Genomic DNA, 25,704 nt, shown 5'->3' with positions numbered 1-25,704 from the left:
AATATTCAGGTGCCCAAATGAACATTAAAAGAGGCTTTTCTTGCTGTAATTATTCATTCTGTTCATATTGGCCATTAAGAGATCTCTTCCCAGTATACTTACAATGTAAGTAACGGGGGACAAAATCCAAAGTCCTAGTTTTGTGCAAAAATGTATTTAAAAGTTTATTTTAAGCTCCTATAAAGCTTCAGCCATTTTTCAGTCAGTTTAGTGGCAAATTCCCTCTTTTTGTTATGATCCTCCCACTGAGGCTCAACATGAAAACACTGTCTGAGGAAGCACAAAGAGGGAATTTTATACTAAAAAGGCTAAGTTTGGAAGATATCCACTTGATTTGACTGACTGCTGAAGCCTTATTTACATTTTTGCACAAAATTTTGTCCCCCATCAATTACAATGTAAGTGCATTTAGAATGGATATTCATTGTTCCTATGGGCACCTGACTGTTGTTTTAAGACAAACTTGAAAAATTATGAACCAATCCTTTAATGTCAATGTCAATTGCTAACTTTCTTTTGAACTCAAAGGGGTATGACTTGAATTATGAACCAATTCACACCCACAGTCCACCCATACAAGTGTTTTCATGTATGCTGCCTGATTAGGCCTCTTTTCAAGACTATAGGTCCATCCCAATACCCACACTTATCATCTTAAGCACTTAAGTGCATGTTCACATGCTGCGAAGTGTGTCCCACATCTGAAAAATGCCAACACACAGTCCACTTAAACCCACACTAGATGCACACCTCTCCTAGTACCACTTCACTTCGAAGTGGTATTCAGAGCCAAGTGTATACCTCAATTCACAACGTTATATTGTACAACACCAGTCCAATTGTGGGCAGTAGTGCGCCTATAGGCTGGTTTTAAAACCGTCAATAATCTACAGACATCTTGGATTTAGCATAAATATTATTATTAATATCCAAAGACTTTTTCTGCAATAGTTATGGCAGAACCTCCACTAATGGTTAGCATGTAATATTAACAATCTGTTCTTCTTGATGTGATTAAGAATTATCTGACACTGTCATGATAAATAATCTTGTTGTCTTAGCTCGATTGAGTCATGGACAGTAACCTATAGGTATTTACATGAGTGAAGGGATGTCCTTGTTAATCAAGAGTGTCCCAGTGAGCTCTGATGAACCGCCACACTTTTGCAGTCTTAACAGATACTTGGGCACTGTGGCAGTTACTGGAAATACGTCACAGAAGTAGCCACTTGACAACTTGCAAATACCACAAGTGTGAGTATTAAGATGGACCCTGTGTGTCTAAAGCACACTTAATTGAAATTTCCCTCATTCTCCTGTTTTGTTGCTCCTGTAATTATTCTTTGAGTTTGGTGTTATCATGTAATTCCCAAACATAGCTCCACCCAACTTTAACCCAACTAGAGGTCTAATTAGCCAGAGTAACTGAAAACACCTGTTTGTGTGTGTGTGGTCTCTCATAGGCTACTTCTGGGGACTCATTTCAGACTTAGGACCAGTTAATTGGGGACGGCTTGACAAAAGCCATGTCCACAATCAGGAAAAAAGCTGAGTTTTGGTTCATTGGTTAAGGTTAGGGTTAGGGTTAGGGTTAGGGATTAGGGTTAGGTTTAGGGATTAGGGTTAGGGTTAGGGTGAGGGGTTAGGGTTAGGCAAGCAGTGGTTATGGTCAGGGTTAGGGTAAGTCTCCAGGAAATAAATGTAAGTCTATGTAATGTCCCCAAAAGTGACCATGATCTGATGTGTATGTGTGTGTGTGTGTGTGTGTGTGTGTGTGTAGACTCTTTAAGAAACAATAAGGTGTCTTGTTTTTGAGTGTCTCACTTATCTCCTAACCAACAAGTGCTTTTTGGTTCTGTGTGATTTATTGCAGTTTAATTTGTCACTGTGTGTTGCAACTGCCATCGGTGGTTTTCAGAGAAGTCAGTTTATATAATGTGTGGGAAATGTTTAAACTAATTTGAAAATAGCCAATCAAGAACAGCTGTTTGACACAAATCATTTTGCTTCCACCATTCAAGTGGGCCTACACCAAACTGTGTTCCTTGTTGTCTTTCACTGTGCTGTGGTCTTACTTCATTCTGCAGCTCATTGAGAAGCAAAGTGGGAAACTGATGCTGTGGGACAGACTTTTGTGAGAACTAATAACTGTAGATCTATAGACTGTGGCGGACAAGAGGGACAGAAACAGATGAGAAACAGAATGAGAGTGAATAACATTAATATATGTGGTGGTAACATTCTCCAGTCAGCCACAAAATGGCTACAAGTACTGTTTGGCCATACCAGTCCTCCGTGTCCCACTGTGAGCCACTGGAATGCTGCTCTCATTACTTTGAGTTTTTCAATAGTTTTCAGTTGAGCCTCTCTGTATTTCAAGACTCAGACTCTGCATGGGGAGAGCTGTACCTTCGTGTGTGTGTTTGTTTGTGTATGTGTGTCAGGTTTCTCCTGCTCCATTAGTCCTGTGATGTCCCCTGCTCCTCTGCTGTCATCACCCTCATACTAATGACGCCTACATCTGCTATCATGGCCAGACAATAAAGAGCCTATGATAATATGACATCCCTAGCCTCAGTTAGTGTGTCATTTTCTAACATCATCATCATTATCATCACTTAGTGCACGCTACCATCTGAGTCCCCCCCTCCCTGCTGTCAGCGCTGTCACTGAGCTCACCCCAACCCCTGGCTCGCTCCAGGTCCAGATAGGGTGTCTGGTTCCATTTGTCCCCCACCATTCCTCCCAGACCACAACAATACAGCAACAATATCTCTGTGTTCACCTGTTAGCACCTGGCGTTGCCGGCAAGACTCACTGCCCAGTCCCCATCAGCCAAACACTCTGCTCATCTCTGTCAAGACGCCATGTGGAACGCGCCTTCCTGTCACCAAACCCAATATCCTACATACAAAACACACAGAGGCATAATAACCTGCTCGCTGCTCGCCTGTCAACACTTTCCCCTGACAGCCGAGTCATGCTAACATACAGGGGATAAATGAAAAGCACTTAACCAATCAGCGACCCATCAGGTAATTACAAAGGTTTCAAGCATCATCTGCCATGTATGTCCCAGTATGTTCTCTTCAAAAAGGAAATTACTAATATATTATCCTAACAACAAATGCTTAAAACAGGTAATGACTGTAGCACACCTGTATTTTTAGTTTCAATTGCCTTAATTTGGTCAATTCAAGGATCATATTACACATTTATGTCTTAAGATCACTAGATGTTGGGTGATCGTGGTCCTACTGTACCTTGGCTGAGACTAGATGTTGAACCACGGCCAATCATAGCTTGCAGTCTTTCAAAACCTACATGACATGCAAAGATGATTGAGTAGGGTGCTCCACTAGACATCAAAGGTCAGGAATATCCACAACCTTTGTTGTCCAAACAATCATGGAGTATATTGTAGGTGTCGGCAAACTAGGTGAATAAAAGCCAAAATTTCTGACATGCTTTTCTTTTGTTCAGGGCCTTGCGAAGGGGTCAGTAAACTTCAATCAAAGTGCTTATTGTATCATCAAACAGCGTCTGAAACCTCCCTCCCCCCACACCTTTCCAAAATTAGAAACTGGGGGAGCCGCAACCATAGACATAAAAAATAATGGATGTAGCCAGCGTGATGTCACCCATTGGTTTGTGGACATTTGGCATTTTGACTGTTGCCATCTTGGATTTCTGGAGCCAGAAGTGAAGAGAGGTGACCATAGTTGGATGACAGGGTGAAGCTGACCCTAACGCTAGCTACTAGCTATATTAGTATGGTGCATTTACAGTCTATGGTTAAGTATACTAATGCTAATACCAATTTTCACTAGCAAAAAACAGGCTTAAACCATTAAAAACAAAACGTACTTACCAAAAAAACGGAACATCCTTAGAGGGTTTTTTAGTACAATCAAACACTTAACAAGGCTTTTTTAGGCGACCAAAATGTTACAATTAACTTTCATAAACTGAAAACACACTGAAATAGTGACGGCCAATGTTTTTGCCGTAGTAGCAAACTATCACAACGTAGCCACAGCCTAAAGCATACCCTGCTTTATTGTCAAATGTAAATTAAATGGGACCATAATTTACAAAATGAACATCATGCTGTATTGAAGAAGACTAGTAATTGAGACCATCAACTCATTAGAAACTGTTTACTGAGGTCATAAATCAAGTGAGAAGTAGATTTTTCTCATAGTCTTCCATACAATTGGACTTCTTTTTGGAGCCAGTGGAGTTGCCTCCCTATGGCACTTAGAGAGAATGCAGGTTTAAGGCACTTCCACACTGGCTTCATGTAATGGCCAATCGTTGCGTAAAGTGGGCATGATTATCGGTTTTGGAAACTCTCCCTATCCCAACGTCGGACAGGTGAGAGTGAAGGGGGTTTGAGGCACTGTTCAACCATCCGACAAGCACTTCGGTTAAAGAATACTGACACTTGTTAATTACTTGTGTAAACCTCCTGTGGTGTTTTACTTTTTGACACCCTCAGAAATGTTCTTAGGTGATATTTCAGGTTTGGAACCACCAGAGGATAGGTTAGAAAAAGGAGAAAAGGGTAAGTACATAAAAAGGGTTGGCAACTCATATAATCAGTGACCTTTTTCGCAGTTGGGGTCGACAGTTTAGACCTGACCTTGAAAGGGTTCAGATAGAGTAGCGGCTTACATTACACAACATGCTGACGGTGGGAAAGATGAAACAACTAATCAAGGCTGTCCCCCTCCAGCTCCAATCAGATAAGGAGAAACATCACTAGAAGACCTCAGGCCCTCTTTGGCATGATTGGCATGACTGGGCCTGAGTGAAACTGAGTTAGAGCCAAGTGTGCATGTATGCCTGACTTTATTATTTCAGTAATTAATGTAACACCCAGATCAATCACGCTAATTTGCAAGGTGAGTGCTGCAAGCATGGCACTGCATATAAGCAATAATTGGTGCTTAATGAGTAGGCTGAACAAAATAAACAGCCCTGAAAATCAGTGATCCCAGTTTATCTCATCGAAGTTTTAGCTTTGCTCATATTAAGGTTCTCAGTATGTCCTCTTGATTCTGCCATGTAATACTATCATTATGTGATGGCAGGAGATGAACTTGTCACAGAGTTAATATTCCTCAATAATGGTGTAATGATATGCAAACCAGATCAAGTTCTTGGATTGTAAATTTAGAGTTGTGGACTCAAGTCAAATGACCTGAACTCACATCTGACTGCATAAAATGAGGATGAGACAGAGTAGCTTTGGTTCCTCTCAAAACATAATTTGCCATTAAATTGTCAAGATATGATTTATTTCAGACATTAAACTGGATAGTGAACTCTGGAATATCTGCAATTGAGACTTGAGTTGTGACTGGACACTAATGACATTTACATTTGACTTCTTGCTTGTATTTCATGATGAGAGACCAATTTAAGGACACAAGCAGAGTTGACTTGGTCACGTCTCTGCATGAAACTGACCCAATCATAAATGTGATACTGTACTTATATGTGAATGGCAACCAACACTTCATTCTGGCTGTAAGGATAGAGAGCAGTCATATAGAGTGAGATTCATTATAAATGCCAGTATGGAAAAGAAAAGGTTGTGATCTCACGTCCATTAACATTTTGACATACCAACGTTGGCAGGTCCACTCAAACACAGGATAATGTTCTGTTATGCTTCACCAGGCAGGCCTCTCGTCTCTTTTAAAGACGATACACTTTCACCACAGAGTTCCCTGCTGTGTGTTTCATAAATGTTTATCCCACATTACTCCAGCCCCCTCCCCAAAGTTTGCTTAGGATAGCTGTGAGCGCTGCCAAGTCTCATGAAAGAGGAAGAATAAAAAAAAAAAGAAATATATAAAGCCTGCTTCAACATGTTTGGTTCGAAAGGAAAACTCTTTTGGAAACCACAATTACCTCCTTAAATAATCCTCCACTCTAGTAAGCCAGCAGGGTTCAGGGAAGTGTGTGTAAGTGTGTGTGTATACACTGCATAGATAGATAAATGTGAGTGAACTTTTATATTTGAATTTTAATGAGTAATTTACAATATTTAATTCACAATAATTACAAGACAGGAGGAAAGACCAGGTCATGGGAGGCGGAGGGTGGACTATGTTGAAATATGGTGAAATAGTAATGGGGGTTTGGGGTAAGGGGTAAGGGATGGGAGGTAAGGGGGCGTTTACTGTTATCGGGACATATATACAGTATATTAGTATATATAATTTTCAGTTTTCCCATTTCACAAATGGAAGAACATAATCAAGTAAAAAATAAGACAAAAACTTAATGTCATCTTGAATAGCCAAAGTTTGCCAAGATCTTTTTCCTTGGAAAACTATCTGAATATTTCAGCTGATAGGTCTAATAGCATATCATAGAATTATAAATATTCTTTTTTACTATTTTCCAAATGTATTTAAAAGTAATACATGAATAGACAAAAGATGATAAATTCAGCTCCCTCATTTCTTAGACAAAAATATTCATTGTTGACTTTCCTGGCATGTGCGTGCTGCTCTGAGAGAAACAGGAAATATCATTTACTCATTCATTATAAAACAATGGAACAGAAAGAAAACATTACAGACAGCCCTGTATCCCTTTTCAAACGGGAGGAATCAGAGCGAGAGTGGTAATATTCACATTAAGTAGGGAAGAATGTAATGTTGTCGGACACTAAATTACAGTCATTGAAAGCTTGTATAGTTACCCAGCGATCTATCACTGTCACACAGAGAGGGAGAGGGGGAGAGAGAGCAGACAGGCGCCAGTCGCAGCAGGATCAAAGCAGAAATGTACCTCGGGGAGAGAAACAGTTAACTCCATTTAACCAATTGTCCTACAGACAGACAGTCAGTGTGCCGCTGCAGGCCCAACAACAGTTCCCATAAGAAAGAAAAACTCTCATATTGGGTTTCGCTGGAAATGATTTGACTTGATTTGAAGAGCTGCAAAACCAGACCAATTTGGATGGGCCTCTTCAATGGGCCTCTCCAACTTCATTTGGGGTTTTACTGTCTCTCGAAGGGATGACAGACAATGAACACAATATGTCCAATACACAGCCATAGATAATTTGATTACCCAACAGGCCACAAGACAGAAATTTACAGTGAGAATAACTCTTAAGTGTATAAAAAGTACTGTAAATCACAGCCTGGATTTCCTTACTGCTTTAATAAAACACAAAGGAAGCTTTTGTCAACATATTCTCGAGAACAACTTTTCAGATGAGGCCCTAGAAAAACTAAGGCATTATAGTTTTCATAACATTACAGCAATTTTTTATAGTAAACTTTTCTAATCTGAATTTCCTATGGTACCTATCGGGTGAAGTTTTGGTTCACTTTTTTGTTAAATCTGCATTAATTGATATTTTTTGACATTTAGGGGAAGCAGAAAGAGCAGTAAACACAACACTGACATAATATGCCCTTATATGGCAAACAAGCATGTTAGTAAACAGATGCTTGTTTACACATCCTGCAGATATGGAGCAACATTAGCATTCATTTGAAGTCCAATTTCTGGCCACCCAACAACCAACTCCAGAGGGAAATGTTTGTCCAACAGCATACTGACTAGATGCTAACTTTGCTGTTTGGTGCTGGGCAGGTAGAACACAGTGGGTTTATAAGAGCTTTCTTACTGAAAACAGCTGCCTGTTGCTGCTGTAAACAAAGTCGATGAGAACAGTGAGAGCGAACCAAAACAGTGGCGGGCCATAAAACCAAAACAATGCAATGAAAGATGCTAAAATGCTCTGTAGAACTGAGGCAAACTGCAATTGGAGTCGGGTAATAATTATCTGTTCCTTCTTCACTACCAGCCGCACCCTTTATAGTTGTTTGATCCATTGTTAGTATAAAAATATTGATTGGTGCAGCTTTAAAGTTGCTATTAAATCAAAAAAAGAGTTTTGGGAAGGTTACAGTAAGGTTGGCCCACATCTAATTTGCATATGTCAACACAAATAAGCCTAAATTAGCTAAAGTTTCATTCATCAAAATGAGGGACCTCCTGCAATAGATGTAAAGTATTACTATTACAATTACTGTTATAAATGTGATTGTCAGGTCTGTTTCATCAGTACTAATGATCTGATCTAGGAGCCCACAGCAAGAGAAGGGAAGTAAAAAAATCCTGCTGTGAAGGGAGAAGGGGGAGAGGGGCGAGGGGGCAGCAATGCATGCAATAAGACATTATTTTGGGGACTGGGAGTTCCGCGCTCCGCCCCTGATCGGAGGTTTACATCTGTCGAGCCACCATGCAATGAACCACAGCACTGTTATTAAAAGCCTGACCTATCAGAAACGGCTTGGGCGGAGTCACGTGGACACATCGACTGACAGATAGGCAGGCGGCAAGGTGAGAGAGGAACTTATGGCACTTCGCGGAGGGAGAGGCAAGTCTGTGCGTAAAAACTGAAGTTTACCACGCAGCTGTGCAGCATCGGGGGAACAAGGGCAATAACACAAGATTTCATCGGAGTGAAGATACGACAAACAAAACAGCAACTGAGAGAGCGGCAGGAAAAGTGGTTGTATGGCACCTCAGTCGTGCGTAATGAATCCTGCGCAGGGATCGCCACCCTCGGCTGCTCCGGGGGAGACCTCACCAGAGGACCGCGCCGCTGGAGGCATGGGAACTGACGAGCTCGACCTGTCACCTGTCAGAAGATGTAAAACCAAAACTGTAGATCTGCCTTTCAGCGTGGAATCCCTCATATCGGACAGGACGCCGACTAGAAGTCTCCATTCCCCCGAGCCTGGTTTAGGCTGCGTCCGGCCGGAGGACACTGAGTGTGCGCCACCGAGTGGACTTTATCAGTCCAAAGCAGAGACGGTGGACCTCAGCGACAAGGAGACGAGCCCCTGGCTCCAGGCTCCTTACACATCCCCTCCAAGTGAGTGTTGACTCTTTTCTTTCTCATTTCTGGGAAACATGCGCAATTTTTCATCTTTCCAACAGTCTAAAACGGTTTTGGAAATATCCAAAGATCTTTGCATAATATTTGATATCCTATGTTTTTTTCATGGAGTTGAGGAGGAGGAAAATCAAGATAAAAAATGAAGCCATTATCCTTTATAATATTTCTCCTGAAATGAGATGATGTAATATAAGGGCGGTTTAGAGAGAGGCGTAAAAACGTTGAAATGAAGGCTGTGCTGCTTAAAAAGGTTGCAAGTCAAAGATGCAGCTATTCATTTTGTAGTATTTTCCCTGTTTTAGCTTTGCTTTTATGCAAAAAATCAAACAGGCAAAGTCACTGGTTGATTACTTATATGAAATGAATCACAATGATGTGACTTTCTAAATGTACTTGCAGGACTTCCCAGCCCACCACCGTGCAATCTGCGGAAACACAAGAACAACAGGAAACCCAGAACTCCCTTTACAACCTCTCAGCTGCTTTCTCTGGAGAGGAAGTTCCGTCAGAAACAGTATCTGTCCATCGCGGAGAGAGCAGAGTTCTCCAGCTCCCTCTGCCTCACAGAGACCCAGGTCAAGATTTGGTTTCAGAACCGCAGGGCCAAAGCCAAAAGACTGCAGGAGGCCGAGCTGGAGAAGCTCAAGCTGGCCGCGAAGCCGCTGCTGCCGGCCTTCGCCTTCCCTTTCCCCCTGAGCGCACCCATGGGCGCACCGTCCCTCTACGGGGCCCTGAACGGACCGCGGCCTGCCTTACCTGTCCCAGGACTATTCGGTGGACCATATGGGATGTACTACTTGTCTTAACACTCACTAACTCTGAACTGCTTCTTTGGAAAAGCTGCCTTAAAAAAAAAAGCCTTAATACAGCAAATAATCTACACTGCAAAAATGTCCATTTCAATGAGTCACAGCGTCTGAAAGTTTATAAGCTATTAAATATTTTATAAAATCTTTCTCGTTACAGTGAAAAACATCTAATGGTGTGAGACGAATAATTATTTTTTCACAGAGACACATAAAACAATCTGGCTTTAATATAAATAGTATTTTTCTTTCAAGAAAAACATGGAACTGAAACAAGTGAAATATTTTCACTCTATTGTAATTTTTCATAATATTTTATTTAATTTTCTATGGGTTATTAAAATAATCCTTAAATAAGATTTACTCAACGGTCAATTACTCGTTAACGTGGTCATTTCTGCAGTGTATTCAGTATTTTTTTTTTTCAATGACGGAGTCTCACTGAGCTCATTTTGCGGATTAAAAATTCTAATTTCATGTGGATGTTGAGCTTTTCTGTTGCAAAAGAGCTATTTGATAAAGTCAAAATAAGTCAAAAATGACATCAACAAATCATTTAAAGGCCTGAAAATCAGTAAATCGCGATAACACCACAGTGACTATGTGAAGGTTAAATCTATATTCCAGTGGCCTTATAATAGAAATCATTTCTAAATTTTTAGAAAAACACTCAAGAGCATCTAGGTTTAATCTTCCACATGATTCCGTTCAGGCCTTCACAGTCTAAAACACTTTTTGTATTGGGAATTTAATTAAGCCCAGTCACAACTCTCCGTTTTTTTATAAGATGGATAAGCCAAAAAGTTATCAAGTCTGACTGGTTATATCATCCCTAAAATTGTGATCAGAAGCTATAAACAGCCAATCTAAAACTTCTGAGTTCAATAAAAACGTGTTTTAGCAGTTTACATCTTCACAAATATGTTCCCTTTGGCATTTTTATGGAGCTGTTAAAAGTTGCCCATCCATTTTATTTTAAGTTGCTATGAATCATGGTCTTTCAAGGGGAATTTAGTAACATCGAAACCACATTATTTCCAGTCAATGTTTGTTTCTTTTTTTATTTCACCAGATTAAAATGATGACTCAACTGTAAATATGCTTTATCATTGTCCTTTAAATTATACTTTACCTCAAAAGAAGAAACTTTTCTTTGCACAGATGTTCAAAGAGCTCTCACAGCAGGCAGTGTCAGTTTCTGTAAATAAAAATCGACTATTTTTGAGAACACTCAAAATGATAATGATGGATTTCATTAATGTACAGTGTATTTTATATTTGATGGGTGAAAAAGTGTTTTGTAAAATTATTAAAATCTATTACGTAAATTCTGACATTTGTCTTATTTTTGTACTCAAAGGCTCCTCCAGTACACTTGTTAAGTTGGTCTGCAATTTCCATGTCAACTGTAATTGTGATGTTGGTTTTTCCACCAAAAACTCAACACAGCTCAAAGTAACAAAGAGCATCCCATATGGAGCACTTTGTACTGTTTAAAAAAAACAGATATACAAATAGAGTTTCTTTATAAAGACAGACAATTAACATTGATGGATTGCAAACAACTCTGTGCTGATGTTCCTGTCAGTCCAACAGACTGAAGGTCACCAGAGAGGAGAAAAGTGAGACGAGAGTCAGGAAACAAACTTCACACAACAAGAAGTATTCTTAATCACCTGAATGATCATCTGAGGACATTACATAATATTGTGCAAAAAAACCCATTTTATTTTAAGTTAAGGACACATTTGACAGTAAAAGTATATATTTAGTACAAGTAACACAACTTCATTGTTTCATTTCCTCCTTCCACGCCGTCCTCTGAAGCCACGGACGGAGCCGTGACCGAAGCACACATTTGTTGGGACCCTGAGAGGAAAGAACAAGGCTGTTGAATTTTGTATCTCAGATAATTTATCATTTCAAAAGCAAAACTGGAGTAAATATTATGAAGATATCAAATCACATACAGTTCAGCTACACAGTGTTGCACCTAAATGATTAAATAAACCCTTCTTACAGTTTTCTTCATCCAGAGTGAACTAAATATTTACACTTTTTAACTGGAGACTGGAATCTTACCTAACAGCTGAAAAACAAAACTTGCCCTGAATTTACAGAGTTAACAGCGTCAAAGTGGCTGCAATAGTCTCTCTAAGCACAGGGCTAAACCAGCCTCAGAATATATCCAGCAGCAGATTTGTTTAAAGACTAACCTGTAGGAGTATCGTGGTTTCTGGGGGTCTGCGCTTGTGTTCGCGGTGCTGTGAACTGCAGCCGAATAATCTGCATGCTCCTCGGCAGACGCAGATTTTGCCATTTGAGAAGCTTCTTCCTCGGACACATGCGTCTCCATGGATTCCCCTTGCTCTTGTTGGTCAGATGCCACATCACACATAACCTCACACACACCCTCAGACTCACACACATCGTCCACTACCTCCATTGTTGTGTCTTTCTGCTGCTGTTGCTTTGTCTCTCGAGCTCTATTGACAAAGATAATAATGTCAAAATATTAAAAATAGCATACACACAAAACAGGGTGTTTAAGAAAAAATATAACGATTACGGTCAGAGAAACTTAGGATACAAAATATACATTCAAAGCAAAACACAAAGAGTTTTAAAAGGTAAAGTTACTTTAAACACCAAATCTACTGATTGGTGTTATTAAAACAGCAAAGAGCATCTCACTCTTTAAATGGCTTTAATGAGCCAAGTTATATCATGTTATGTTAAAGCAAAAATATGAAATACATTACTCAAAACATTTACATGGCTTCAGCAGAGCAACATTTTGTAAAAAAAAAAAAAAACATTTAAATTTGAGACATTAAACCAAGAATTCCAAGATAAAAAGCTTGCATTAAGTGCTATTTCTAATGACATTTTGCTGCCATCTAGTGAGCAAAATGAGGTAAGTGCAGTCTTACCCTTTGTCTTTTTTGGTTTTGTCAAATCTGAAGTCTGGAGGGTACGCGTGAACTCTTATAAGATGATCCTTCCTGTGTTTACTAGTCCTGAATTTCTGTCCACAGCCCTCCACCAAACACTGGTACTGAAAAATACGTAGGAAGCGTCATGAGTAATTTGTCTTATAAGGGTGAGTGTCAGACATTAATGATGTCGTGATAATGAAAATAAGCTCAGAGGATTTCTTTAACTTACCATATCTTGCCTCTGTGCAAGGATTGTGAAGAGAGGGTCGTGCCACTCCTGAATGTGAATATCTAGTAGGCGAGCAGTTGGCAGGGAGCGACGACAGGAGCAGCACACGTGTCTGTGCAGGGAGTTGTAGTGATGCTCATACTCCTCCAAAGTGCTATGGACAGCACTGCATCCAGAGATGTGACAGGCAAACTCGGACACACTGCGAGAAAGGATGAGAGGAGGAGTGAGTGACAGCCTGACCAACACTGGTGTTACAGAGGGAAGAAAATTCAAGAGCTTTTGGGAAAGTAATGTACATTTCTAGGTCCAATTTGTTGTTTGGTGGTTTATTTTTCCTATTTTTGGAGATAGCTGACCAAAAAAAGACAATGGGGCATCACAACCAGATATATCTACAACACATATGAGAAATTTTGATAGAAAACAAAGTTATAGACAGTATAAAAAATCAAGGTTTTGGCATTGGCTTGTAATAATCAAGGTCTTCTTCTCTCACCGTGTTACTTTTTTTATTTACCAACCAAAAATATTACAAACAGTACCATATGTCTGACACAATTTATCTATACCCAGAATGATGCAGGGGGGTTATTGACAAAATCAATCACAATACTTTTAACTCACTATTTTGAGGTTACATTTACAATATGGTTACTTGGGTATGATACTTCCTGAGGAGGCAGAACAGGTGCATGTCCACATATCAAAGTGTCCTTGGGCTAGATACTGAACCCCAGATTGCTCCTGATGGTTACGCCAGCACCTTGTATGGTAGTTTGCTAGCATCAGTGTGTGAATGGGTGAATGAGAAGCAGCAATATTGTAAAGCACTTTGAATAAAAGCATGGATATAACCATCATACCTGATCGTGGGCTTGTCCTCTGCCTCTGAGATGTAAAGGTCTTGTAGATACATGTGTCTGTGAACGTCTCCATCCTGTAAACAACCAGTCACATGCAGGAGTTTACGTTATGCTGGGTACGTTAGCTATTATACTTGTCCAACACAAGAGCAGCTCCTTTCAGTATATTGTCAATTTTTATACTTTGATGGCTAAATTTTATATCCACAACGCAAATTTCTTTTCTTTCTACCTTTTCTTGGAGAATTAAATTAAAGTCTCCTGCAGTCTTTCAGGCACATGAAGAACCACAAAAGTGCCTTACTACTGTCTCCACACTCACAACTCACTTGTGTAAAACATGTAATCTTTATCTATTCATTTACTTCTTTATTGACTTCAGTGCTCTTATTTCTTTTGGATTTTTCGTTTGATTGTTGTGTTTGTTTTTTTTAAATATATCGATTGTTTGTTTTGTGTGGTGCTTTTCCTGTATTCGTGTATTAACCGTATGTGTTTTGTATTTCCAATTATTTATAAATACATAAATAAATAAGCTGGCTGTTATTTATCGCAGTGATCAAACAGAACGAGTAACAGTCGGCTCAGGTTGTTGTTGCCATAGATACAGAAACACTGTTGCTATGTTACCTCCAACAGTTCGTGGTCCTTGTGCAAGTGGATGAGCTGCGGGCTGAAGTTAAACGGGTTTCCCTCCTCCCCCTTCCTCCGTGTGTCTACTGTCACACAGTCTTCATCACAGCTTTTTACTAAAACCTCTCCCTCTGTCAGAAGTCGGACCAGTTCTGGCTGCAACATTCTCCCTCAACGTTGTCACACTCTCTTAACTGTTATCTAAAGAAGGATAACTGTCGTGAGAATGTCGGTCGCATGGTAGTCGTTTCTGTTTAGGTTGTAGTTGTCGCAGAATGATCACGTCACTATTTCTTTTTTTTTTTTTTTTTTTTTTTCAAACAAAATGGTGTGTTACTGCCACCAACTGGCCAGATTCAACTATGGACTCAATCTGGAGAAAGTCCTTTTCTCATGTATTTTATGTCTGTACTCATTTAAGTAACTTTTGGACTCAAATTTCTTCATTAATCTGGAAGACTCATGAGGTCCCGATTACAGAAAGTATGGTCTTATTTTTGAATGTAGAGTCTAACAACAGTGAAGTTGATAACTTGATAAAATTACTATATCTTTTGGGCAAAACATCATAGTCACAAAGCAGATTTCTTCAGTTTCTTCCCGAACAAAAACTTGTTTTATGAACTTCAGTCTATGACTCTGTCTGTAGAGTAGCCTATCTAAAAACAAATAGCTTTAAAGACATCTCATCTATTGTGGACAACATTGCCAGATGATTTAAGTTGGTTTGCAATATTGCTTATTCACTTTTTGCACAATTTTATTTCCTCTTGTGTTTTTGTGATCAGTTTATTTTATTTATTTTTCCCCAATACCTCCTGCACCTACTGTTGTTTGTGTTGTAATATTTGAGCAAAAATATAAGTATAAAATTATATTTCTGCTCCAGGCAGCACAAAAAGCTCAGGTTTGAATGTGAGCATCTGATATCTGAGCCACAAAGTAAGTTTTCTGGTTTTCTGGCTCGGCAGTCACAAATCCGAACTATAATCTTTTCTTTTAAGTGTTTTAAGTCAAGTCTGGATTACTAAATGGGCAAAAACCACTATTGCAATTGTTTTGTGATCATTTTGATTCATCGTTTTATTTTAATCATAAAGAATATAGTCATCTTTCAGCTTTATTTGTATGCATTTCTGGGAATTCTGGTAAACTATGTTTACTATTTCTATATTCCACTGTCCACTGCAAAAACCCTTTAAATTTAGCCTAAAAGTATTATTTTTCCTCTCACAAGTAGTACAGCAAACACATGCAAATTTTCTGTTTTTGCAATGATACACGTAAATTCCTATAGAAATAACACAAGAAATATATTTAAAAATATCCCCTGCCTATGAGTGATTCTGTTTAATTCAACAGTTTGGCCAGTAGATGGCGACAAAAGCCAATCCTCTGCTGTTGTGCGCTCTATATTGTGAATTGGACATTTTTATAGTAAATTAGGGGTTTACGTCAATGTAATGCTGTTGATCTGCTAGAATTAAATATGTTTACATTCAGATTTATTTCGATATTAATCTAGCTGACCTTTATAGCAATCAGTGGTAACAGTGGTGAAAAGAAGGAAAAGAGTGGAACTGAAACAAAAAATGAGCCAAACAGCATAGTTAAAAAAAAACAAGACACAGTTAAAAAGTTGCAAATACGGGTATTACACTACCTTATAACAATTTGTAGAAAACTTGAACATAAATAAAACTGGATGCTAAACTTATCTTGTAGCAGCTGCTTTCTTTGTTACCGCAAAATTACTGCACTTTTTTTTTTTTTTTTTTTTCCGCTCATCACAGCGTATTTGACCTACGGAAAAGTCATGTCCATTAGCTAATTTCGTCTCTCTTAGCACCTCATAAAATACATTTGCATTGAGGAAGAAAAATGTTTAACTTTTTATAGGCTCGTTCGTGACTCATGTGGTTCTCAGCCTCAAATGGTAATTTTGAGGATGTTGCAGCCGAGAGGGGCGGAGAGTTGGACATCCTCTGTAGACTATTTCTCTCAGACAGACAGCACACAATGAAAGAGTCCGTCCAATAGAGCAACATGCTACATACTGGATATTTTATATGGATATTCTTCTCCTCATGGGGTACGAGTTTCTTTCTTTTTCTTTCTTTCTTTCTTTCTTTCTTTCTTTCATTCTTTCTTTCTTTCTTTCTTTCTTTCTTTCTTTCTTTCTTTGTCTGTCTTTCTTCTAAACATATCCCTGATATTTGCAGGAATAATTGCGGGCGGTTTGAGGACTCTACCTCATGTGATGAAGTACCAAACAGTGATACCTCAGAAGTTGAAGGCTTCCTCTCACTTTAATGATGCTGCTACACATCAGGTAACACACAAACTCTGCTGGACTGTGTCATTAGATCATTTTTAACCTCTAGAAGAAAGCTCTCAAGTCTCATCTGCTGTGTGTTTGTGTGTGCAGACGTACCCTGATGAACTCCAGTACTCTTTGACAATTGCAGGACAAAACTATACACTGCATCTGGAAAGAAACAAGTGAGAAAACCTAATATGTATATTTGTTTCCTTTAAGTCGTCTCTTTTTAATGTGCTTACTGTATTTTCTTCCTTGAACTGAACTTATACATTAAACTCTGATCTTTTCAGAGGTCTTGTTGGGAAAAACTTTGCTGTGACACACTACTCAGAGCAGGGCACCCAAATCACAACAACTCCAGATCTTCAGGTATGCAGCTTTGCTTTCTTTCCCCACTATCTCACTAACATTAAGAAAACTCCTGTTTTCACACAGAACTTGCAGATTTATGTACTTTATCTTTGTGTTAGCTGAGTCAAAAGCAGCTGTCTGCGTTGCTAAAACTCAGACTATACATTTTAAATGTTTGCTCATTTACATTATAAAAATCCTCACCTGTGTTTCATAAATGTGTTATTAATTAATTAATTAGGTAGAAATGTCTGAAGGCAGGAAATTATCTTTGCTGTCACTGCACACTTGACTGAGTTATTTGAGAGTGTGTATGTACTTATCCTGATAATCAGACTGAATTAAATTTCACTTCTTCTGACTACTTGAATTGCTGAACATATGAGATATGCTGGTGGTGGATTCAGTGGTTTGAAACCAGGCTGGTATATACTGTACCACCAACGAATCATCTTACCATATAGGGTGCACAGCCTTGAATGAATCAAGCACAGGATATCCTGTGCCATCATACTGATTCAGTGTCAGTGGTTTTGTTAGATTTGCCTTCCTCTGCAAATGTAGTTTTGTTCTCAGTCTAAAATCTCAGTCACAGATCTGAACTGTTAAATAGATAAAGAGGTTTGTAAAATGCTGATATAACATAGCCAGAACATGTTTCATCATCTTATCAGTCAGTTGTTTAAGGCTGTACAACACAAAAAAGAAAACACACAGAAGTAATGAAATGCATATTTTATCCACAGTAATTCAGATGAATTGCTATAGATCCCAGTCGTTTTCACCGTCTGCTTTTGAGAAAGTCATGTTGAGGACGTTTTAAGCAATACATGCCAGTAATTCTGCTTTATTTTTGATGAGAAGTCTGGATTTCTCAATTACAATGTTCCTCATTATGAGAGATGACGTCTCTCACTGGAAAGCTTTCAGCTCCACTAACATATAAGGTCAAGATTGTCGCTTATGACACATACAGTATATCTTCCTCAAATTAGACTACGTTTTTACACTGTGCTTGAGATATTTGTCAGTTTAAGGGAGAGGAAAAACAATATATGAGTTAAAATCTCTCATTTAATTCCATGTCTGTCTATTTAGGGTCACTGCTACTACCATGGAAACATTGTGGGAGTGGAGGACTCCTCTGCCAGCATGGAACTGTGCTCAGGAATGAAGTGAGTCTTTTTTTTTTTTATTTCATCGTGTACTGCTAATTACAAAAAGGTAATTGTTTCCCTAAACAGAGTGACAAATTTAATTAATCTCATGATCAATGGGACTGTATATGCGTTCTGCTGTGACTCATGATCAGCATGTCTGATCCAAAGAGAGGATCAGTCCCTCAGCATCCATTTCCTCCATCACGACAACCATTAAAGCTGCACGACTCTGTCTGAAAACCTAATCAGCAAAAATCATGCAGAACTCTCTGATTAAAGCTGTCTTCTACCTGCTATAAAAGACATTTCTATGTGGATCAATGTGTTTTGAGTAGTCAAACTGAGATCTGTTTGAGAATTAGATTTGCATAAGAAAAAAAAGACATTTTCTTCTGTCCACTCTAAAGTTCTTGTTTTTGCACTGCAGGGGGTTCGTGCATCTCCAGGACGAAATGTACCTTATCGAACCTCTGGACAGTGCAGGAGCTGGACAGAAGGCCAGCAGACAGAGCTCTGGAGCTCACAGCGAGGAGAGTCTTCATGCTGTTTACAACTACAAACACCTGAGGAGGAAGAGGAGCTCCTGTTCCCATGGAAACACAACCAATTTCTACGACCATGGAGCTCGTCCGTCTGGACTGTTCCAGCTCAGCAGTCTGGTAAAGCTACACAGCACTGACAGATCCAGATATACACCAGTGTTTCAAGCCTACAGCTAATATCTTTGGACTGAGACTGCTGATACCCAGTATTTTCTGTTATATTCTTAAATTTGATTGTTTTTATGCAAAAACCCTCTCCAGAAAGACAGGAAGGTGGTGACAGTAAAACACTGATATTAACTATAGCTCGGTGAATTATCACAATAGAAAGTTCTGTATCAAATTTATCATAAAAACAAACACATTCCTCTTGATATTTTGAAGATCTTACAATATGAGCGGAAAAGGAAGTTAGTTTAAATTAAAAAGTTGTGTTGCACTTCACTTCAGCATTCAGTTCAGTGTAACAAATTAAGATAAAGGGGAAACGTAAAAACAAAGAGGGACATGGAAAAAATAGATACTAAGAAAATGAGGAAGAGAGACAGATTAATTTTAATACAATTTTGCATAACTATTTGCTTCAATTTGCATATTTTCATAGATAAAGTCATACTTTCTCATCAAAATATGTCTGTGGGATGATCATGATATTCGTTTTGTTGCTACAGCACAACACTGCTCTGAAAACATGTGGACTATGAAACACTAAAACTCTCTAAAACACTGTAGATTATCAAATCAATACTTACTTAACCATTACAGGTACATATTCATGCACAACCACATTTAATATTGTTAATACTTTCCTCTTTCTGTGTTATTCAGAAAAGCAGAGCCCAGACTAAAGACCAAAGAGGAAAACCCAGAACAGTGGAGCTTGTTGTGGTGGTCGACAACACAGAGGTTTGCTTCCTATTTTCCTTTCTTTAGTTTGTCAATAGTCATTTTCTCATCAGTAATACGTTTGTCCTTCAAGAGGTGTAGTGATTATCTTTATATCTGAGATGTTGTTGATTGTATTACTAATATGAATAATAATTTCTTTCCAGTATAAGAATTTTGGCAGTAGGAAGACAATAGAGGGCAGAGTGCTTGAAATAGCAAACCACGTTGACAAGGTACCTTTTGTTTCACTGTTGACCCAATTATGCTCTAAAATCTACTGATCTTGAAAAAACATTGTGAACAAATGTCTCCCAAGGCCAGAAACAGCCAGAACCGTAAAATAGGGCATTCCGAAGTTCATGCAAGTGTAATTTTATGCATTTTTCCCTCTGGATTAATAAAGCACGCCATCTATTTTTACCAATAATTTAGATATCTAAAATATTTTTATTGGCTGCAAAAAAAAGGCAAACATTTTTGCCACAATGCAGCACATCCACGTGTCAGGCACTTCAACAGACTTTTACTGTGGATTACAGAAATGCAGGAAATCTGTCCTGATACTATCTGCTCTTTACTGACTGGAATCTGACCAATAAAAGGAGAAAAGAAAAGTTCTCTTGCTGTGAAAATGTAACTTTAACTGTGAATTTTCACACTTTGGCTGAAAAATTTTCACACATATCACACTATTCCCTTTGCATACTCTGAAGGAGTAGGGCCAACATGAATGCATCATCAGACAGCACTAGACCCAACAGTGTTTCCCTGAAGGTGACAGCATTATAGATACACCCTTGGTTCTGTGGTAGCATGAGATATGAGACTCCTTCATATTCAGAAGTACTCTTAAAAACTATTCATCTGATAATTCATTCAGCTTAAGGGTGGATTTTCACTTTGACTTGTGTGCTAACAATGCTCCCTGCTGCTCTGTTTCAGCTCTATCGCCCCGTGGGTGTTCGTGTAATGCTGGTCGGTCTGGATATCTGGTCATACAAAGATCAGATTTACGTCAGCAGAAATCCTGAGCATACCCTCAATGACTTCCTGAAATGGCGTCAGCAGAGCCTGCTACCAAGGATCAAACACGACAACGCACAGTTCATCACGTAAGACACTCCTGTCTTCCACTGAAAAGACCAGTGTCAAGATACGTTAGAGCTAGTGTTTAAACATTTTGTCTTTTCTTCACTCAGAGGTGTGGATTTTGATGGCTCCACTGTCGGCCTTGCAAACACAAATGCAATGTGCACCTCTAAATCTGGAGCTGTCAATGAGGTACACACACGGTTTCATTTAATAAAAGTATTAATATAACATTTCTGGCACTTTGTAATCTTCATTTCAGTTTTACTTCACTCCACTTTTGTCCACTGTACATACAGGATCATAACAGTAATGCAATCGGAGTGGCGTCTACTGTGGCCCATGAGATGGGTCACAACCTGGGCTTGTCCCATGATACTGAAAATTGTGTCTGTGGCTCTTCAATATCGAAAAAAGGCTGCATCATGGCTGAGAGTGTTGGGTAAGCTCAGTTTTTCATCTGCACCTAGACTACCCCAAATTTACTATTCTTAAAATCCAAAATAAAGCAAATACTTTATATTTCCTTATTCTTTCTACGTATTCTTTTAGCAATGTGTATCCAGAGCAGTTCAGCAGCTGCAGTCAGCAGCAGCTCAGCACATTCCTGGAGCAGATCAACCCTGCCTGTCTGCTGGATACTCCCTCCACTGATCGCATCCACGGAGGGCCAGTGTGTGGAAACGCCTTCCTAGAGCCTGGAGAGCAGTGTGACTGTGGCACTGTAGAGGTATGCTGCACTCACACAAACACATACGTAACCAAAGCAACGCAAATGAGACTTGATCATAATATTCTTCACCCCTCTGTCTGCCTCCTAGGAATGCAAGAATCCCTGCTGCAACGCAACTACCTGCAAATTTAATACAGGAGCTCAGTGCGCAGAGGGCGAATGCTGCCACAACTGCCAAGTAAGCGATCCTCACTCTATGCTCTCTAGATGAGTGAAGTCACACTGATACTAACTGTGTTACCATATAGCTAGACACAGTCTGACTGCACCGTCTGGCAGCTTATGTGTGAACGTATTTCAGTAGTTGGTACACCACCATCTGTGTTTCTTTTTCGCTCTGCAGCTGAAACCAACAGGCAGCATCTGCAGACCAAAAGGAGGAGACTGTGACCTGGCAGAATACTGCACAGGACTTTCCGCCTCCTGTCCTACTGACGTCTACACCCTAAATGGCCTGACCTGCAACCGTGGGAAAGGATACTGCTACAATGGACAGTGTCCGTCACGGCGGCAACACTGCCAGAGACTTTGGGGTCCAGGTAAAACACCATCGAATTACACTTTCAACTCATCACTTTGATTCTGCCACATCAAGACTCTCAATCTAATCTTGTGTTTTTCATATGATTCTCATAAGATGCTGAAGTAGGTACAGAAGCCTGTTTCAACTGGCACGGAAGCTGCGGAAAGAGTTCGTATAAGCAGAGATGTTCGAGCCAGTATGTTATTCAACAGCACTATAATAGCACATATTAATAGTTTGGTATTCTTGTTTTTTGTTAATCAGTTCTTTGCGGTGTTTGGTTGCAGAGATAAATTATGTGGGAAACTTTTCTGCTCTGGAGGCTGGGAGTTTCCGGTAACATCCAGGAAATCCTTCTACACAGTAGGAAATGGTATATGCAATGAGGCAACTATGGACCCTGAAGACAACTACCCAGCAGACCTGGGCATGGTGCCTACTGGTACAGTGTGTGGCATAAACATGGTAAGAAAACTGACCGTGTTGCTGCTGACCTTTAGCAAAACTACCATAGACTCAAAATCTGGACACTGTGTCAATGTCCTCACAATGTTTCCATCTATCTGGCAGGTATGCTACAATCAACAGTGTCAGGAGATCAAAAAGATAAAAGAGTACGGAACAAATGACTGCTCTGCCAAATGCAACAACCATGGGGTAAAAAAAAATTGTCTACTTCTAAAAACTTTAGTGCACTTGATAGCAAAGACAGCATAACTGACTGTGATTTATGGCAGGTTTGTAACCATAAGAGTGAGTGTCACTGTGAACCCGGCTGGGCACCGCCTTTCTGTGATAAGCAGCTGTCAGAGCTGCCTGAAGGTACAGTGCACTTTATTTTCAGATATCTTCACATGTAAGCAGTGATAGTTAGTGTCTCTGTATGCGTCTGTTCATATGCTTGACCTTTTAATGACCATGATTTACACATGACTGTTAGTATCTGTTCCTCTGGTGCTCTGTTTTCTTCACCAAGACTTGGAACAGATTCCTCATGGACTCTCAAACAATTACGCTCTGTTCTGGTGAACACAAACAGACACTGATTTAATGGAATTCCCCAGTTATTTCGTACAAATACAGTAATGATGTTACAGTCAATTTGACGTATGCTGTTACATGCTTGTCCTTGAGCAATAAAAGGATACGGTTGTAATCAATGTGTGTGTTTGTGTGTGCAGGAGCAGGTCCAGCGTTGATTGTGTCAGTGGTTGTCGGCTTACTTCTGCTGTTTGTCTTGGTTATTGGAAGTTTGATGTGCTGCATCAGGAAAAAACAACCCGCAAAAAGGTACAGAAAGAAGACATATCTGTGCACATGGCATTAAAGACATGAAGCTGTGCAGACGGAGCTCTTTATCTTGCCCATCTTTAAGTCTAGATTTTGTGTGTATTTCTTTACAGAGCACTCCCATCTACTTCAGGACAGTCCAACCCGTTGTTTGAGAAAGGCAACGCACGAGGCAGCCCTCGTCTCGGGTCTACAAGTATCAGTCAGCCTATATTTGTTGAGTCTTCAGCCACTCAGGCCTGTAAACCTCTGTCCTCTGCTGCTGTCAAACCACCTAATGGAGCATTCAAGCCCAGCAGAACAGCTCCAGAGGTGAGTTCACATTTTGATCTATTATTGATCTAACAGCTTCAGCACCAGAGCACCTGAGTTGTTTTTTTAACCTTTTTCCTACATTAGACACAATAGTTTTGGTTGTATCTTTAATTAAATCATTATAATTGTTAGTGTAAGCTTTGTCAGTTTGCAAGACCAAAGGGTTAAAGGTTGAAATTCCAGCTAGAGAGAGAGCATGCAGCTGCTATAATGTCACTATTTTAATTAAACTTCAAGAACCAGAAAGGGTTATGGTTAAAAAAAAGACTAATCAAGCTTTTGCTTTCACTTTTCTCTGTCCTTGTTCCTTACAGCCCCCCAAGAAGGTACCAACTGTACCTCAACAGGTAACGTGATCCACTGTTTCGTATTACACTTAAATGTAGCATTACCATCCTTAATGTTTATCTTTCTACTTTATTTTAACCAGTAAACAATGTTTTTCTTTAGTTTGTAAAGCCGGTCATGCAGTCACCGACTGGTCCAAGCAAGCCAATCTACACTGAGGTAAAAATGCGTACAGAATTTGATATTTGTTTGCTTTATTTAATGATGTATTGATTGCTTTTGTGTTTTCTTTCTTTTCAGGCGAAGCCGCTACCTCCGTCCAGACCTCTACCACCACTTGCAACAAAATCAGTAAGTCACATTACAAGTCACTTACTTAGCCACAGTTTTCCTATTTTACTGTTTTTGTCATCAATGTTTGTTTAAAATGTGATCATCTGCTCTCTAGGTCATGAAGCCAAAACCTCCGATGCCTCCAGTGAAGCCGAAGCCCTCTGCAGGCCGGACTCCGCTGCCACACACTCAGCTGGTATGTAATGACAGCAGCAAGAGTCAACCGGACTTTCCTAAACCCTCCAAATCCTGGCAGTTGGTATTCAGACATTGTTAATGTTAGTCAAGGAATTCACGTGTAAAAAAGACATCAGTGGTTTTGGGCATCGCCCCAACATAGCAGTGTAATGAACAAACTGTGGCTCAGCGTTAGTCAGTTGGTAAGCACACAAACATCTCCTGGCCACCGCTGAATAACTTGTAGCCTCAGTATACAAAAGTGAGTAGACAGAAAAATAATCTACACATTAGAGAGTTGTATTGAGAGAACCTCATCCGTAGTATGTTTGCTAATAGTATTTGTTTTTATAGCTTGCAGGGAGAGCTGCCCTGATGCCCCCCAACAGGCCCAGATGATTGAGGAAATAATTCAGCCTGGAGTAAACCTTGAGATCCTCTGACAGGGGACACTGTTGTTGTTGTTGTCCCACCAACAAAATCCTCTCAGGAGACGTCTGTCTGTATTAATGTGGGGAACGAGATCCCACTGTAGGATCAGCAACAATAAGTGACAGAGCTTTTCTGTCAATTGTGGCCTCCCCGAGGATTACTGCCATCTGTGTCTTGCTTTTGTAGGCCTTCAGGATGTTGATGAAAACCTGAGGCTGTGATTGACAGATTCAGCTTGTGTACTATAAATGACAAATGGTTATGCTGCCATGATGATGTGTTTTTAAGGGAAATGTTTCTCTGCCTTGATCCTGGGACATGTGAACACTTTATGGAGCAATTGCACTATTGATGCTGTAACTGTTTTACTAACTGCTACCATTGCTGCACATAGTTTTTGGTACTGCTTTTCTAAGAGATAATGTAGTTGTTAAGGGATTTTAAAATGTGGCACCAACATGGGAACTTTTTTCAGATTTTTGTATTAAGGACATAACACAAGGGGTATGATTTTGCCTTGAACCTTTTTGTAGTAAAGTATGCTTGAATTTGTGGGACTGTGTCTTAAGATTTTTTGTATTTGTTGACTAAACACATGTTGATTGTAATTATTCTAGGGATTTTTGTATTGCATTTTCTATACAGCAGTTCTTCACTCATAATGCCAATGATTGTGTTTTTTCCTTACAATGAGGACTCTGCTTGGATTAATGCTGCAAACTTAAACTGAAAAATAATTTGAATATTTATGAAGAATTTCTTTATGTATTTATGTGTATGAAATTGTGCTTAAAATAAAAAACAATCATCAATATTTGTTGTGGTTATTTATTTTTTTCTTTTTAC

General features: G+C 39.4%; 3 protein-coding genes across 3 annotated transcripts; 2 read left to right on the top strand and 1 right to left on the bottom strand.

Annotated features, from left to right (window-relative positions):
- Positions 1-6,461: 6,461 nt before the first annotated feature.
- On the top strand, positions 6,462-11,081 carry msx3 (muscle segment homeobox 3). Its single transcript, XM_067609998.1, has 2 exons — positions 6,462-8,917; positions 9,341-11,081. The coding sequence occupies exons 1-2, from the start codon at positions 8,557-8,559 to the stop codon at positions 9,745-9,747; spliced, it is 768 nt and encodes a 255-aa protein (XP_067466099.1). The 5' UTR covers positions 6,462-8,556; the 3' UTR covers positions 9,748-11,081.
- A 371-nt stretch (positions 11,082-11,452) lies between these two features.
- On the bottom strand, positions 11,453-14,699 carry znf511 (zinc finger protein 511). The gene is made up of 6 exons (XM_067609996.1): positions 14,412-14,699; positions 13,782-13,855; positions 12,916-13,117; positions 12,681-12,805; positions 11,964-12,233; positions 11,453-11,616 (listed from the first exon to the last, which is right to left on the bottom strand). Exons 1-6 carry the CDS (start codon positions 14,577-14,579, stop codon positions 11,544-11,546), a joined length of 912 nt encoding a protein of 303 aa, XP_067466097.1. The 5' UTR covers positions 14,580-14,699; the 3' UTR covers positions 11,453-11,543.
- A 1,497-nt stretch (positions 14,700-16,196) lies between these two features.
- On the top strand, positions 16,197-25,672 carry adam8a (ADAM metallopeptidase domain 8a). The gene is made up of 25 exons (XM_067609995.1): positions 16,197-16,506; positions 16,637-16,746; positions 16,843-16,916; positions 17,028-17,106; positions 18,187-18,263; positions 18,676-18,907; positions 19,619-19,696; positions 19,843-19,911; positions 20,621-20,790; positions 20,878-20,959; positions 21,067-21,209; positions 21,320-21,497; positions 21,589-21,678; positions 21,844-22,039; positions 22,138-22,219; positions 22,311-22,488; positions 22,594-22,680; positions 22,761-22,845; positions 23,205-23,313; positions 23,427-23,625; positions 23,943-23,975; positions 24,079-24,135; positions 24,217-24,267; positions 24,365-24,445; positions 24,781-25,672. Exons 1-25 carry the CDS (start codon positions 16,461-16,463, stop codon positions 24,823-24,825), a joined length of 2,631 nt encoding a protein of 876 aa, XP_067466096.1. The 5' UTR covers positions 16,197-16,460; the 3' UTR covers positions 24,826-25,672.
- The last annotated feature ends 32 nt before the right edge of the window (positions 25,673-25,704 follow it).

This window comes from Thunnus thynnus, chromosome 14 (genome assembly GCF_963924715.1).
Source record: "Thunnus thynnus chromosome 14, fThuThy2.1, whole genome shotgun sequence".
Lineage (NCBI taxonomy): Eukaryota > Metazoa > Chordata > Actinopteri > Scombriformes > Scombridae > Thunnus > Thunnus thynnus.
The sequence above is the reverse complement of the archived record's forward strand: the minus strand, read 5'-3'. Positions and strand labels throughout refer to the sequence as shown.